This window comes from Mixophyes fleayi, chromosome 6 (assembly GCF_038048845.1).
Source record: "Mixophyes fleayi isolate aMixFle1 chromosome 6, aMixFle1.hap1, whole genome shotgun sequence".
In the NCBI taxonomy this organism is placed as follows: domain Eukaryota; kingdom Metazoa; phylum Chordata; class Amphibia; order Anura; family Limnodynastidae; genus Mixophyes; species Mixophyes fleayi.
In genome coordinates this window covers 6794026-6811993 of record NC_134407.1, presented here as the reverse complement: position 1 = coordinate 6811993, position 17968 = coordinate 6794026, and the positions used below count along the sequence as shown (strand labels likewise).

The 17968-nt window shown below is 38.5% G+C and overlaps 1 protein-coding gene across 2 annotated transcripts in view; it reads left to right on the top strand.

Moving 5' to 3' along the window:
- The window catches only part of RBM20 (RNA binding motif protein 20), a 154617-nt gene extending 137641 nt beyond the window's left edge, over positions 1 to 16976 (top strand). Inside the window, exons 11-14 of one of the 2 annotated variants that reach the window (XM_075215709.1) lie at positions 447 to 1035; positions 1664 to 1759; positions 2020 to 2141; positions 13512 to 16976. In XM_075215709.1, the coding sequence (XP_075071810.1) occupies positions 447 to 1035; positions 1664 to 1759; positions 2020 to 2141; positions 13512 to 13625 (921 nt within the window). In that variant the 3' untranslated portion in view covers positions 13626 to 16976. Of the gene's footprint in view, positions 1 to 446; positions 1036 to 1660; positions 1760 to 2019; positions 2142 to 13511 lie in introns of both variants that reach the window. The other variant, XM_075215708.1, reaches the window with a different exon arrangement.
- Positions 16977 to 17968: the final 992 nt, after the last annotated feature.

The following is a 17968-nucleotide window of genomic DNA, read 5'->3' as shown; positions in this document are numbered from 1 at the left end:
TCTGACGTAGCTGCAGCTTTCAGAAGCATTGGACATACGTTAAACCACAATTGGCGTTCTATAGGAACAATCATCGACTAAGCACACTTACGCCTGCTGCAGGGAAGCTTTGAGATTCTTTCTTTAGCACACATACTAATACTGCTTCGAGTGTGATGTAAGAACTCTATGAACACAAGGACAGAGGTTTTCTGTATTGCATTTTCCCATCCTTCTTTTAATGCCTGTATGTATGAGCCCTTAGCAGACTAGTAAAACTATATTGTTAATATTATATACAGTGAGTTGAGTGATAGGTAATGAGTATTGGGATGGATCAGGGTTTGGTAAACTCTTATGTAAAACTTGAAAACCAATCTGACAGCAACATAGATCGTTGTAGCACCCTTGGTTTTTCGCCTATATTTACTAATCAGAGTGCTATAACAGGGTTATCACATTCACAGGAGCAGGACTGGGAGAGCGGAAGTGAGCTTGAAGGAGACAGCTGGTACCCAACAAATATGGAGGAACTTGTTACAGTGGATGAAGTTGGAGAGGAAGATCTAATTGTAGAGCCAGACATTACTGAGCTTGAAGAAATTGTTCCGGTTGTAGAAAAGGACAGTCAGAACTGCATTCAGATGTGTGCACGTGGAATCAACGCTGTAGATTTACAATGTCGGTATAATCAGAGAACCAGGAGCGAGTGTTCCTCTGTAGCAATGAGCTGCACGTCACTTAGAGGAAGTGCAAGCCCTGGTAGTAGCTGCTGTGACCCAGTTGCAAATGTGCCCGATGTAAATGTGGGTCCTGAGGAGAAAGGTGATGAACTGGAAGGAAATGCCAAAAGTCCTCATAGAATCCATGTGAAGGAAACTGTGAGAGGGAGTATAGGTGACATTATGGACCGTGAGACACCTGAATATAAGGAAAAGACGGCTGCAGATCTATATAAGAGGATGGACTCTCCGGCAGACAGTAATGTGATGATGATGGAGGTGCACATTAAAGAAGAACAACATAATAAAAGAGAGCGAGAGCTCTCCATTTCTGGTAGGTTACATGACAGAGTATCTAATTTAGAAAGAAGTTGAATGGGATATACATTGTGACATTAATGAGAGATGCCTAGGATCAGATATAAGTTTATTGCATAAATTCTAAGATATTATACGTTAGATAGGTGAAGGGATTTCTTTTAACATAAATAATAACCAATTTCTGTAATCAACGAGAGCAGTTTTTGGTATACATATATTTTATAAATCATTTCTTAAGGAGTATGTTTGACTCTTATCTCATGTCTTGAGAATTGAGTGGGTTATTCCCATCACTCCTCGGAGCATGTAAACATGAGTACTCTATATTAAACACATTGATGACAATCTGGCAGACCATGCAATTAGGCGTTGCCCTTCTCATCTGGTTCTCACTTCAGATTCGCCATCATTGATGGACTGAGGAGAGCAGCTGTGTTCCAGCTTCATTCCAGAGATCCTTCCTGTTAGTCCGGTCCAGCTCTCTGATTGCTGCTGTATATTTATCCTCTATTATGGCACATTTGAATAATTATTCTCTGTTGGAGCTACATTAGGAAGTACAGCATATATAATGACCCCAATTTAGTGTTTATGTGTTTCTATTTGATGTCTGATGTAAAATACTTCTCTGTCATCAGAAGCAAAATCTCCAGAAGTAGAATTAGAACCAAAGGAAATTCATTCATCGCCTTCTTGGGAGCAGGGTGATGTGTTTACTGAGCTAAGCATCCCTCTTGGTAAGTATGAAATGCTGGATATTAGATGCTAAATAAAGTAATTATATAACAAATAAGTGTGTTGTGATTGAATCATTTTCCGTTACTAGTGGACTCTGTTGTTAAAACCGTACTTAAAAAAGAAGCCCACAGCATGCAAGATAATAATAGTAAGAGCATCCTTGTGGATACAATAGGATAACAGATTATATATTCAGACTGAAGTGCAAATATAAGTTATAGAATTAGTTTTCCTAAAGTGATGTTATTGCTGTTAAAAGGTGTGGAATTTGTGGTCCCGAGAACTGGCTTTTTCTGCAAACTTTGTGGCCTATTCTACACCAGCGAAGAAGCAGCGAAAACAACTCACTGTAGAAGCCGAGTTCACTACAAGAACCTCCAGGTATTTATTACTAAGTACACAATCGCAAGTTATGCTCAATGAAAGTGATTTATACATTATAAAATATTTTTGCAGCACTGTACATAATACAAACAGTAGACCATACAGGGTAAAACAGTACAGAACAATAAACAAATAATACAAAGACTTTCTGTTGGTAAAGGGATCAGTAGGGAACTTGCAATTTTAGCTGCTGGCCGCCTGCTGCTCCAGCCACCTAGAAAATATATCATTGCCTTGAGTCCCTTTACCACCCAGTGTTCACAATTAATGCCCATATGTACAGAGCATGCATTCGCTAAAGGGATCAATGATCCCTAATCTTTGGGGTTTCACACAAATACATGAACACACTTTGGCACAGCACACTGCAGCGCACAGTGTGATATGAAAGGCTCTCTCCATGGTCAGTTCGTCATAAAAATGTCTTCAGGGTTGATCCCGTCTACTATTAATTTCTTCTTGAAATGTACAGAAGTAAGGATTATACAGATAAATCATAATGGCCACTTTTGTGATTTTGCTCTGTGAAAAAACTTTTGTTGCTGTTACTAAGAGAATGTAGGATAAATGGTAGGGACTATTTGAGGTTCTATTTAGAATTGGAGATGTTGAATATGAGATTTTATAGCCTGACACCTGAAGGGAAAATATATATATCATATACATAGCTTACAGGGCTGGAAGGTGCAAGAGGGCTTGTTTATATACCCCTTATGGGTAGAGTTGATCTTGGCCTGCAGATAAGTGTAGACTGTCTGTAAGAGCCCAGGGTCCCTTATGAGCCATCCCTAACCGCTGATTAGAAGGATTCTTGAGAAGCTTTGTCTGCACAGTAGGCAGATGTGTTTTTTATGGACAATCCAGGAAGAAGTAACCTGATACAGAACAATATTGTTATGCCACCAGGGAACATTGTTTGCGAAGAGCCTATAGGCTGATAGAAAATGGTGGTAGTGAATAAAGAACTTCAAGATATGCTGAAGATTTAGGGTCATTGAGGAGTCTATGATTGAATGGTGTAGACACATTGTGATGGCTCCAAAACTGGAAGGTAGTAGCCACTTTTGCGTGGACTTCTCAAAGTGAACAATGTTTCCACCTTTGACGCCTACCTCATGTGGGTGTATTTGCTTGTTGAATTTCTCTGATGTGCCCAGTATATTTTCAACCTGCATCTCACAAAGGAATATTGATAGATCGACATGACAAAGGTGGCAAAGCACAAAACCAATGATTCACTACCATGAAGCTATATCAATTTGCAATGATACCCTTTGGACTCCAAAGTGCCCCCACTTCTTTCCAAAGATCAGGATCAGATATTTTACCCTCATCAAAATTATACAACAGCATGCTCAGATGACATAGACTTGTTTAGTGGCTCTTAGCAGGCCCACCTAGAAATACTACTCCATTGTACTGCAGCCCTTACTACCAACCTGAAGATATGTGCCCTGGGGATACATGAAATCAAGTATACGGGGTACATTGTGGGAAGTACCATTTTAAGCTATTAGTTAATAAAGTTAATCTTTTAATTAACCCCCCCACCCCTTCCCAAAAAAAAAAAAGTTGTTTGCTTGTTCTTGGGCATGTCCAGATACTATACATATTATTTTTATTGGATTGGGCTCTTTGGTTTTAGATATAAATCCAAACATTACCATTATAGTTGTCACATGCACTTTTTTACTTCTTTAACTATGAGTTCCAACCATTTCTGCTGGGGACTGTTCTCAGGAGCTATCAGTCTGTCTGTACATTTCCCTATAAAAGTGTATTGGCCATGGTGCAAACACGTTTGTCTAGAGAAAGTGATGCCTATACTGGTACCTCTGCCCTTAACAAGTACTTGATTAATAAAAAAAAAAAAGTATATGCCAACATAATCCAATGAAAACATTGAACGTTATTAATTTTCAACATGCCGGAGGAGATAAAGATCAGGAAGGTGGATCATTATATATTTGAGCATTTCAGACTTGCACTAGCCATAGGAATCCTATCCTTTCTGTTGTGTCAATGTGTGAAGGTTGACAAGATATTTTGCTCTATTCTTTACACAATCTTACCCCTTACTAAAGAAAAAAAGCATGTATTTTTTTTCCATGCAGAACCTACAACATTAATGTACTGAGCTAAGCAAAAGTCCACCAAAACATTACAATGAAATTAGTTTTTCATAGCAATACATTTTGCATGGTCACATTACATGCTAGTTGGATTCTTTTTTGGAAGTTTGGTTATAGTGTTCAAGCAGTGTAGTGATTGCTTTGGGCCATTAAGATAAAGGGAGCTGGCACTGTTATACAGAAAGATATGTGATAGCGTTGGCAAAAAGCTTTTTTGTATTCCCACAGGCACAGTCTCTAGTGATACACTTGATTAGTTTGAAACAGCCCTGATATCCCACCTTCTAAAATGTTGTTTCTTGTTAAATCCATAAGCTAGTGCTAGTGAGACTGAAGACAGATGCTTTCACTTAAAAGGTTTAAGTAGCTGACATTAGCTGGGCTTTGCCCCAGAATGGGATGTTACAAGACAGTTGGTGTACTCGTCATTTTTAATAGGTTTCTGTCCTGTGCTGTCATTATTCCTTGGTTAAATACACGGCTTAAGAGTAGCAGGCCACATCAGCAGCCAATATCTAAACTGAGCAGACATATATCATGGTGACATCAGAGAGTTTGGCTGTTTCCCTTTACACGCCCATAGTATCATCTGAAAGGTATTAGTCCGATGTCACTGTGTGTCATTTGAAGGAAGACGTTATCTGCTAACCCTTTTTGTACCACACTGGTAGTCAGACTTTGTAAACACAAAATATTACTATAAAGCATACATTTTCTATATTAAATACCTTTCACTTAAAGTAATCCAAATTGTTCTTGATGGGGAAATTGTATTCTAGGATGTCCTTGTTTAGTACTGTATCAGTTAAGTCTTTTCTATAGGTTATTCCTATCTTGTTAGAGATTTTCCAGTGAGAAACTACTGGTTCAATATATGATATAGATGTTATGAGCCGCGGCGGTGCTCAGCCGCCGCGACCCTCTCACCTGTGTCCTAGCCGTCCCTATGAAGACCAGGACGTCATTTCCGGGTCTCGTCCCAGCCGTTGCCTAGGCGATGGTCGGGACTCTGCAGTAGATAGCGCCGCTTCCCGGCATTAGGTGCAGCCGTGCACACGCGCTAATCATCGAGTGAAAATCATTATGACAGCCTCTAGGGCAGCATACATGCCTACCCCCATTGGCCAGTGTCTGTTTATAAGGCAGGGAGGGCTTAGCCTCCCTGCCGGTTATAGTTCAGTCTTGCTGTGTCTAGCCTGCTCCTTAGCTCCTGTCTGGTGTGAACCTTTGGATTGATTAGCTGTGTATGACCTATTGCCTGTCCCTGGAATCTGAGCCTTTGCCTGTGCCCTTGACCTATTGCCTGTCTCCCGATTCTGAACCATTGCCTGGGACCTTGATATATTGCCTGTACCCGGACTCTGAACTATTGCCTGTGATCCTGATCCTTTACTCACTGTGTGAGTATAAACATATACTACTTTGAGTTTAAGACCTGGGGGCATCTGAGTACCTGTGAGCATAACCAGTCTCTATGGGAAAGGCGGCTGCTAAAGGTGAAGACCTCTTCTATCAGTTCTATAAGTTTATGCCGCACTGGTTATCGTAACAATAGATATTTGTGAATGCTATTTAGAAATGTTATAGTGATTTATATCTAAGCATTTGTCAACTGGATCACAATGCCCAATGTAAGATGTTGATTATTAGAATAATTATAATCAGATTTTTGGTAAATGTGTGTGCGTGTGCATTTGTGTGAAATATGCAAGTTGGTGGCACATTCCATCTCTCCATTCTCTCAATCTTTCTAATGTCACAAGATGGGTTCATTCAGTCTGAAAATCTAACTCTTGTCATGTCACCAGGGTTGCCAATAGGCGGTTTGACCATGCTCACCAACAGGAAGCCACAATCTCTGCTATTGGTCCACGCACACACTCGCCCCAATTTCTATATTCCCGGTCTGCAAAGGGTTAGATGGGACTGGAGCCATTGTGAAAGACTAATCTCCAGTTATTGGAAGCGTTTGGTTGCAGTTGTTGCTGCTAAAGGTGGCAGAACCAGTTATTAAGTTTAGTGGGGCAATTAATTTTTCACATGGGTGATATGGATGTTGGATAACCTTTTTTAATAATAATTGAAATGACCATTTAAAAACTGTATTTTGGGTTTAGTCAGGTTCTCTTTGTCTTATATTCAATTTTGTTTAAAGATCTATTAAGTGTGACAAATTTTCAAAAGTTATCAGGAAGGGGGCAAGAACTTGTTCACACCACTGTAGTAAACATTGCAGAAGGGCATGTGAAAACCAATAAATCAAAGTTGGATAAAGGTGGAAAAGTACTTTCATTTTAATATGTATTACTTAATGTTCTGTATATTAGTGACATGAGCAAACCCATAGCCTTATGCTATAATCAGAGGGGGGAAAAGGGAGAAAGTGGAGTTTACATTATCAGTTAGACCTACATGTTGATATTTTATCATAATCATATATGTTTTGCAGGATAATTTTAAATTCAGACTTTTTTTTATAAAAATCCTAGCCTTACAAAACACTGCTTTGAAAATTTTAACCTCATTATAGTACACCTAATCCCATTTAGTTTATTTGTGGAATGTTACTATATTTGTAAAATTAACTACTAACATAACTTCCAGCTGTTTTATAGTTATCCTGAAACATCCAGTCAAATTGTTGTTCCTGTACGCTGCACGCAGCATCGCCTAGTCTCATGGCTTTTTCAGCCAGCATAGTGCTTCCGTTTGATTGGATGAGTGTCTGGCATCACACAGTAACTTAGCCAATCAGAGCACTGACTGGTACGCCTCCACAACCCAGGAGCCAGAGAGGAGCTCATCAGGGTACATTGTGGTGGGAGCACACTACTGGTGAGTGCTGACAGAGAGACATATCAGATTACGGGGTAGAGAGAAGATTCTTTATTTCTTTCTACCTCCTTCCTCTCCCCTTTACCCTCCTCTATTCCTACTCTTCGTCACCCTTCTCCGACTTTCCTCCACTTCTCCCCCTTTCTCCACTTCCATCCTCTTCCCCCTCCCTTCCTACTTCTTGTTCCTCTCTTTCTCCTCCATTCCTCCTCCCCACTTGCATCCCTTCTCTTTCCCATTCCTTCTCTCTGTTTACCTCTCTCCTCCTCCCCCATGTCTATCTCTCCCTCCCCACCTCCACTTTTTCAAAACCCCCTTTCATCGTACTTCCCAGTCCTCTCTCTCTCTCTCTAAAGTAGTTGCAGACTAAAATAACCAAGGAAACCAAGCAGAGGCATTGGATTTGTTATCATTAATGTAAAAACCGCTATGATTTGTAATTCAGAGTTTTTATAAACTGTCCACCTAACTATTGGGGAATAATGGTGGTGATCATCATAAGTGCGCATGCATGCAATATTTCTGGTAAATTTCCACCAGACTATGAGTTAAATGGGAATGCTCCAGTCAAAATGGATGCATGTGATAAATGTAAAAGAGCGTTTGATATAAATGTGAATGTTTTTCAAAAAATGTCAGGATTATTTGAAAACAATGTGGATTAAACAACATGTGTTCGAGGTTATCCAGGAGATTAATGACACAAATGCGTTTGCTACCGTTAGGATCACACAAGCTTCATCAAAGCTTTGGAAGTCTTGGATTCCATTAGAAGTCTTGGATTCCACTCCAGAATCCAAGACTTCTCCCGTGCCGCCCCCCTCCACTGGAACGACCTCCCTCGCTTCATCCGTCTCTCTCCTAATCTGTGCTCCTTCAAACGAGCACTCAAAACTCACCTGTTCCTTAAAGCCTACCAACCTTCTACCTAACCCCGCATCTCCTCCAAACGTTCTACCCTCTCTCCTCCCGGTCCCTCTCCCCACACTTCAACTTCCTCCAATTGTGTCTGTTTGGTTCACCCACCCTTAGGATGTAAGCTCGAATGAGCAGGGCCTTCTTCCCTCTTGTCTCCACACCTGTTCTTCTACTCCGCCTCTACTGCATTACCCTAACTGGAGTTTCTGAAGCATTGGTATTTTTGTTTATTGTTCTGTACTGTTATACCCTGTATAGTCTACTGTTTGCTTTGTGTACGGCGCTGTGGAAATCTTGTGGCGCCTAACAAATAAATGATAATAATAATAATAATCAAAGTATCAAGATAATACTATGTATAATGTATCGGAGTTAGGGAGAGAAGACAATCCTGATTTTTAAGAGGAATGACTAAAGTGAGACAGATGTGTGTATTATACTAGTTGAAGATTACTGTGAAAAACCTTTAGACGTTCATAGCTTCTGCAGGTATGGTGGCTGAGAAAAAATGATTTATGATTTATGTTTCTGATCCCTGAACCAAATAATAAAAATGTTATGCCTTCATGCAAGGTTTGCCACACAAAAAAAAAAGTCTCAACCTAAAAGGAACATTGTAACCTGACCTATCATATCACAGGATTTTAATGTACAAGGACAGGTGGATCTGACTGATTTACAATCTGCCACTAATGGAGAGTTTAAATTGCTTCTGAATTATCTAGATAACGCAACTAAATACTGCATTTGAGGCGACTGCAGTCGAAATGAGCAGCTGAAGTTGCTTTTGACCTTCTGAAGTTAATTTTAGTTTGACGCCCCCCACATCCTCCAGAGTGATAATGGTGGAGAGTTCACTGCTAATGTTGTTAAAGAAGTAATGGATGTGTCATCCCAAAGCCCAAGTGAGTATAGAAAGGAGAAACTAAGACCTTGAAAATGTGCTGTACAGCTGGATTGAAGACAACTCTACAAAATGGTCCATCGTCTCTTCCTTCATGCAGTGGCAAAATAATTCTTAATTTTAACAAATTATTGGGACATTACTGTATCTCTCTTTTTTAATGTGAGTCAAAAGTTAAACTTAAAAGTGCCGGGATACTAGAATCCGTTATTAGTACGGAGGAATCCACCTCCTCGCCGACTTGGACCAGTTCAGTAGGCCACACGGAAATTACAGGTGTTCACAATTACGACAAAGGAGATATCACCGCACTAGGGATTCACCATCCCGATTTGAAATTTCTTATTCCATCAGTATATTATAAGGATCAAATTAAATATTGGGTGGTGCACCCAGAACATAGAGTAATACATGAATTAGAACCAAAAGAGAAAAAGTATATGTTCATTATGGGGCACTCTGTGAATTATTGGTTAATAATTACATTAAAAATTAGTACTTTCTTATATTACATTAAAATAAATTCCCTCTTAATACAGAATAGTAGCTAGTAGCGAAATGTTAAAAACATTGAAAGTGAAAAGTGCAATAGAAAGAAAATCTTGTTTAAAACGGTGAATAAAACACCAAACCTTGCTATGTGATATAATGTTATATATATATATATATATATATATATATATATATATATATATATTTAATGTTATCATTGTATTTTATTGTTTAATCCATTGTTGTTTATTGTCAATGAAATTATATAGACCATCACCTATATTGACTAGTTTATTATTAACAGTATCATTCACTGAATAATTTGTATTAACAGTGTCTCGGAATAAGCAGGATCTATTGGTCATGTATACCGTATTATAAAGGTATACAATATCAACATTTAATATGATCTATTAAAGAAGCCAGATAAATGACACCTAATAAGGTGATGGAGTCATAGAATTTTCACTATTCTTCCATGATTGTAGACATAATAGTCATTAACCATTAAAAGCTTAATGGTAATTGCTGCCAATGAAATTAATTCTGTTAAACAGTAGGAGGTTTAGAAGTATCACTTATCCCTGTAAGCCTTACAATCGCAAACACAAAATTACTGGCAGCTGTTATCTTCTCTGCATTGTAATTGCATCTTCTTTAAATGCTATGGCTCATAGACACAACTATTGTTGTATTATATATACCAAGATGCTGTGATAGTGATATACTGTTGCAAGGAACTCCCATAGAAGCAGCTGTAGCAGGGCTTATAGAAACCTCCAATCACTGAAAGGAAAAATCCCCCCTCCCGAGTTAAGTGATTAGCACCCCTGGTCTTGTGTGAATTCTCTAACATTGAAAACTGGCTAACTGATCCAAAGAGACTAAACTATCTACTAGACTACAAATAGCTGGTCTTAGTTTCACATAATGAGGCGAACGTCAAAGCACGTTTCGCTCCTCGCTCTTTCAAGGCTGAACACTATGTGAAACTAAAACCAGCAACAATTAGTCAAGTACACAGTTTAGTCTGTTTAATAGACTAATGATCTTTAATAGATCATATTAAATGTTGATATTGTATACCTTTATTATACGGTATACATGACCAATGAGACACTGTTAATAGTATTATCATTTATTTGTTAGGCGCCACATGGCTTCCACAGCGCCGTACACAGTACAAACAGTAGACTATACAGGGTGAAACAGTACAGAATAATAATAACACAAAGTACCAATACTTCAGAAACTCCAGGCAGGCTTATGCAGTAAAGACGGAGCGGAAGAACAGGTATTGAGACAGGAGGGGAGAGGGGCCCTGCTCATACGAGTTTACATCCTAAGGGAGGGTAAACAGATCAGGCACAAAAGGGAGCCAATGAAACAAGGGGGAGGGAAAAGAGGGGCCGGGGGAGAGAGGGGAGAACGAGCAGAGGAGATGAGGGGTTAAGTGGATGGTTGGTAGGCTTTGAGGAACAGGTGAGTTTTAAGTGCCCGTTTTAAGGAGCACAGATTGGGAGAGAGACGGATGGAGCGAGGGAGGTCATTTCAGTAAAGGGGGGAGAGGCGACGGTCATTGGCCGAGTGCAGGGAGCGGGCAGGAGTGTGAATGGTGAGGAGGTTAGAGATATAGGGGGGCAGTAGACTGGGAGAGAATATAAATTATACAGTGAATGACACTGTTAATAATAAACTAGTCAATATAAGTGGTGGTCTATATAATTTTATTGACAATAAGCAGCAATGGATTAAACAATGAAATACAATGATAACATATATATATATATATATATATATATATATATATAAACATTATATCACATAGCAAGGTTTGGTGTTTTATTCACCATTTTAAACATGATTTTCTTTGTATTGCACTTTTCACTTTCAATGTTTTTTGTATGTTTATTTTATAACTGACATTTTATTGGGGACATTGTATTAGGGAAGGGAGGGGAGGGGTACATAGTTGGTACGGAACACAACAATATGTCATAAAACAAAGAACCAGAAGAAACAAGTAATCACAATGCTGAATTGTTTAGTACAGATAAAGTCAGTAACATATTTATAAACTCTGCTTACATTACTGAATAAATGACCAGAGTCCTAAGCATTAAAATAACTCCTAGTTAAACATCATCTAAGGAACCATGGAGTCGGCAATGTTAGTCTACTGAGCGGCCTGTGACGGTGCTCCCTCTCCTTCAGTCATGTAGATATGCCAACCTCGCCACTTCACTAAAGGGAGGCAGCTGCCGTAGAGTGTGGTACTCCCAATGTCTTCATTTCAAAACTAAAGTTAACTTTTGAAGTGATGTTCGGCAGTGTCGGTGGTAAAGGTTGTTTCCAGGCCTGAGCTATGGCAGCCCTAGTTGCTATAAAAACCTTGTGGAATTGAAGGTGGGTAGTGGTGCAGTAAGGCGAGTTCTGGGGAAGGGTGGACCGGGTGACATAAGACGTTTCCCAGCAGGTGAAAAACTTCCAGCCATAGGGGTTGTATGATTGGACAGGACCAAAAAGTATGAAAGATATCTCCTCTCCCTCAATTACGCCAGCAAGTCAGGGGTACAGAGGGCCACATCCTATGCACTTCTGTGGGGTGACATACAATCTGTTCAAGAGCTTTACCAACATTTCAGAATAAATGAGACACTTAGACATTTTAAAGGAGTTACGGAAGATGCGCTCCCACTCCTCTCCCGAAAACTCCATCTGAAGATCTGTCTGCCATTGAATTTGAATTTTGGATCAGGGCAAGTCTATACTTTCAAAGTTTTTAATACTTCACTACTAGCGACTATTCTGTATTAAGAGGGAATTTCTTTTAATGTAATATAATAAAGTATTGATTTTTAATGTAATTATTAACCAATAATCCACTGAGTGACCCATAATGAACATATTCTTTTTCTCTTTTGGTTCCAATTCAGGTGCTCACAATTGCAATGATCCCATTCATCAGACTTGGATAACAGAAACGCATACAGCAGCAAAACAATGCCTTTCATGTGCAAAAATTAACAGGGTTTTTTTTTAAAAAAAAAAAGCTCAGGCCCACAAAGACTTAAAAAAGCTGCAGAAAAAATGATATGTACAAATAACTGCCATTTAAAGTGTCACTCCAGATGAACTTGTGCTAATAAGTAGGCGCTGCGACAGGAAGTTCCCAAATGCTTTATAGTTTCAAGTATTCATGATACCAACCACTTTATTGTATGTGTTTTTAAAATTAAAATTGTAGGCTGTAAACTTTTGCATTTAAATCAATGCAAAAGCATTGAGTACATTCCTAATACGTGTGTTTACTTGTCCGTCTGTGTTCTTCATTTCCTCCATTTTATGTAGAAAGTAACAGGCTTATTTTACACTTCAAAATGGAAAATGTGAAAGTAGCTCATATATAATGTACTTCTCAGCAGGACCTATTTCAATTTTATTTAAAAAAATGTTTAAATGTTGTCTGTTTTATTGTCTTCCTTGTTTCTGATATAATTTCACATTTTCAGGTCACCTAGTGGATGATTAAAAAAAGGTAAACTTACTGATGATCTGGAGATACTGTCCTCATCTTCCAAAAGGAGTCAGTTTTTTACTAATTATAGATAGGCTTAGTTTGGCATTATAAATCAGGTGTATTTATGAACATCATTTGTGAAATGACAAAGGCTAGGCTCATCATGTTGAGCTTCATTATGTTCTACAATTAGGCTAAAGGCATTTCGGCCTATTATACAGTGGACTACATTTCTAGACTAATTGTAATTTCAACATTTTTACTCCAAAAGGGTTTTGTAAAAAGGCAGAATGCACAATTATCCTGCAACATATATGGGCAATCACTGAATGTCTTCTTTGTCAGCCTATTTACATATAATAAATTGGACTATTGCATCTTTGGTACAAGACATTAGTATTATAACAACATTTTTCCTCTTTCTTGTGTTGGAAGTTGTGAATGTGCTGTGTGTTCTCTCTTGTGTGGAATGGCTGAGATGGTATGTGTACAGTGTAACAGTGTACAGCATAACATGCTGTAATAAATAAACTGACAAAGCCTCTGGTTTTTTATTTTCTCCCCAGAGTTACTTATCTCGGCTAGCCGAAGAAAGTCCGGAAAAGGGCAACACAGAAACTACTGTTCTGCAACAGGAAGATGTTGGGATTGTTCCTCAGTTTGAGAAAAGCAGACCTTAAATGAGATGACGATTCATTGCTATTGTAAATCAGGACAATACAGAACAGTACAGATTATATGAAAGCTGGAATAATTCTGCAAAGAGCACAGAAGAATGGGGGACAGGTAGATCCCACGGTAAAATATTGCATTATTCCCAGAGAGAACAAGGTGCCACACCAGTCCAACATAATTCAGGGTTCTGACTCCAGTATGTTGGCTTTGAAGCATCAGACACATCCAGTAGTTTGATTTTTTTAAGAAACATGTCTTCCCCCTCTATTCTTAGCTATGACAATCTTCAGTGTGGCCAAACACTTAACATATGAAAATGATTATATAATCCAGTAGTGATGTAAGGAGGGTTACACTGACCTTATAATCAGTGTTTGTGCTCTTACTATAATAAAACATGTCATGTATTCTAAACCTAGAATCACCCTGATAACCAGGACTAGTATTTTACAGAGAATAATGCTTTCCTGCACTGACTGTAACTAACTCTAAATCATGTAAGGAGTACACCAAAATTTTATATTTCAGACAATGACATTTTGTAAAATATCAAGAAAAACTGTTTGAAAATATAGTTTGTCAATAGATGGGGAATAGATCAAATAACACTTTAGTCTGTAAACGGGCGGATCTTGATTATAGTAAACAGAGAGCCGTTCGTAAATATGCAAAGATGAGCCCCGCTGTGCCTTCGATTTTTTAAATGCACATTGTGCCATGGAGGATATATTTTTTAATTAAAATTCTGATTTCTCAGGGATTTTTTTTTCCTTACAAAGTGTAACTAATCCAGATTATAATGTTTTATGACCAGTACCTCAAAGTGGAAGTGCACTAGAAGTGATGTACAATTATTTGCAGATGTTTAAAAAGTCATGTATTACTCCCATATGAATTCGGTAAACATACAACCACTAGAATTGTGAGCAGTTGAGTCTGTTATCAGAATAACTATGTATGTTTTTAATCTTAGTAAATAATAATTGTGTCTATAAATTTTGAGAGATTTAAAATAACAAGCAGTAGAATGTACTTAAAGTGGACCTGTCATGCACTTTAGAAAAATCTCATATCAATAGCACAGCCTGAGTAAAAGCCTAATTGTAATGCTCAGTGCACATCATTCTTAATACATTAAGCTATAATACTGTGCCATCCTATTGTGTATTTAACTTTATGCAGTAATATTGTAGGCATCACTAAATTAGTTGTTGGGTCTTAAGGACTGGAATAATTCTTAGAGTTTGATAATGTCACATAAAGTTTCTCTAGAGTCTATGAGCATGCTTCTGCCAGTATATGGGGTGTTCCCGTTCTTATTAATACTTATGAATATTTATTTATGGCCAAAATAGGGCTAGCTTCATACCGACATGTAAAAAGGTGAATCTAGGTGGAACATCACTACATAGTTATTTATATAGTATGTCTGTTCAGATATAAGTTCATTGTACATGTGTGTATAGATGACAGGTCCACTTTAAGTTGTCCTGAACTACTGTAAAGGCAGTATGACTAATCACACTATACTGCTGCATGCACCATCAAGAGGTGCATGCAGCATTTAAAGAAATGTGTTTTTAAGGGAAGCGGAAGGGAACTAAGGGTGGCCCTGCAGGCACGCCCCTGGGTTGATGTGACACGCCCAATGTAATGGTCATGCTCCTGTGTAGGGTGACCACGAACCCTTCTTCTGTGCATACTGCCATGCATGCTGACCCGTTATGAGACAACTAAAAGTTGGGAGGAATGTATTAGTATTAGAGCAGATTATTAGTACAGAAAATAATGTATTACTAACCTTAATGAAGTCGCTAATTCCTCATTTAGGAGCTAACCCATCTAAACTATGTAATTTTGCACCTTGGCAAAACCATGTTACTCTGCACTGCAGGGAGTAGGGGCATATATAAGATGTGTGGACAGATTTAATGTTGGGAGGGGGCTGTCCAGTACTTCTCTACCACAGGCAGGCAGTATTTTCCCTGCATACAAAAAACAAAATTGCATTTTCACCTCTTGCATCGCAACATAGTTTGTGCAGGTGCAAATCTGCACCCCTTAGCTGGTCTAGCTCCTTAACGCTAAATTCCACAATAGAGCATCAGTGGCAATTACATCTCTGAATGTTTCCCTAGTTTTTTTTTGTGAAAGTTCACACTTTCCTTGAAGGATTTAAATGCACTATTATATACATATATATTGTCAGTATTGAAGATGCTGAATGTAACAAAAAGTTAAATAAATAAATAAATATGCATATACATCAAACACAGAGCAATAAGCATGAGTGTAATATTTGTTTTTAGCAGCAAAGCCACTTTCCATTATGAACAAGCCAACTAACCCCTGCCCATACCTTGGTTGAGGAATTGAGAAATCTGACAAAAAATGTGCTTTTTAAAATTGTAACACAAATGGTTTGGTATCAAAAGACAGCACTGACCAGGACATAGTCCAGTGTATCTACTTTTTTTTTTAACTGTAAGCAAACAAACGATTTGCTTGATGCCCCTTCAGTGACACACTGAGTCCAGTGCATGTGACCTAAACTCACCACACTTGCCTACTCTCCAGGAATTTCCAGGAGGCTAATGGATTGGGGGGGGGGGGGGGGAGAGCAGACTTCCCGGAAGAATAGGCATCCTTCCCAATTCCAGCGGAGGCGGGGCTAAATGACGCGATTCGCACCATCAGCCCTCTGCTATGCGACACCATGAAAATCAGCCTTTTCATAGCAGGGGGGCGGGCCGCGTCACCACAACCCCTGCTGTACTTGTCACCTCCAAACCGGTTATAAAAGCTTCATCATTTGCTAGAGACATATGTTGAAACATATCCTGCAACTCTAAAAGATAATGTATAGTTTATTTAATACCATGGCCATAGATTAGCGTTTGTGTCAGCAGTTCTTGTTGTGCTTGACTATTTCTTACAGTATTCCACCCATTGAATACCGTGGAGCTCACTTCTGTGTGATATGTGCAGGCATCTGCCACATGGTGAAACATCTTCCATTAATCTTACTGGTCATTATGTATATAGGATAGAATACAAGTTGTGACAGCTCTTAAGGTCTGCCCACCTATTTATAATGTGAATTTACATTTTTTACTACTTTCATAGAACTGGTTAAGCAGGAATCTAAATGTAAAGACAAAACACAGGGAGTATTTATATATATTTTTTATATTGTTGTGCCTACACAAGTTGCACCAGGAGCTTACACTCAGATTTTCTGGCATTAGCTTTATTTACATGTAGAGCAGTACTGAAATGAGCAAAGTTTATCACTGCCTAACCCAGGACACAGGTTTGGGTCTGTAATAAGATAACCTATGGCAGTTGTCTCAGCCAGAATGAATGTCTGGGGGAAGGGGGGGGGGGGGGCAGCAAAGTGAAGGGAATTTATTTTAAAAAAATGTAATTTTTATTGATGGAAATGTTTAAGTTAGTGGTATTTCTTGTTAGTAGATCTAATAATTCTTATTAAATTAATTAATTAATTAAATTAATGTCTTTTAAAGTGCAAACAATTGTTTAGGCAGGTGGGAAGAAGGGTTGAGCAATGAGCCATTTAAGTTTTGCCTCAGGCAGCAGAATAACTCACTCCTGCCGGGACAAGCCAAAACCCCGTCACAGACCTCTATCAAAAAAAAATATTTCAACCCACAGCAACCAGTTTCATGTTTGCTTTCATCTTCTAAACTGCACTAAAAAGACAGTCAGAATCTAATTGGTTGCTATGGATGGCAGAACTTTCTCTTGTGCGTCAGTTTCCGAAAATGTCCTCTGTCTTTGTTAAATCTCATACAAAATGCACGGCAAAACATTCTGACAAGTTAATGTTATCACATTAAAGATGGCTGATATGAAATTTGAATCTGCAACTCCTTAAGTGATCACCGGTGTCTGCCAGGGATAGGCACAGCAGCTAAAGAAACGGCAGGTGATTAGAGCATACAGAGCTGTTACATGGTAATGTCTTAGACCTTAGGTACTAAATAACGTACCGCAGTACCCCGAGGCGGCATATATAATTAGTTAAGCAGAGGAAGAATGGTAAAGATTACTATCATCACCATGTGAGCTTCTCATCTGGGTACACTACCCAGCAGGCAGCTGTGCAAAGCCACCGAGAAGACGCAGAGAGTTATGAGTCGAAATGTGCCACTTCTTCCTCTGTATTTGCTGTAGTTCATGAACTCCATACTTTTTGCCAAATGTATAGGTTTCTATTCATAGTAATATATATATATATATATATATATATATATATATATATATATATATATATAAATAATATCTCATCATTTTATTTATTTCGCAGCGCTGTACTGAGAACTCA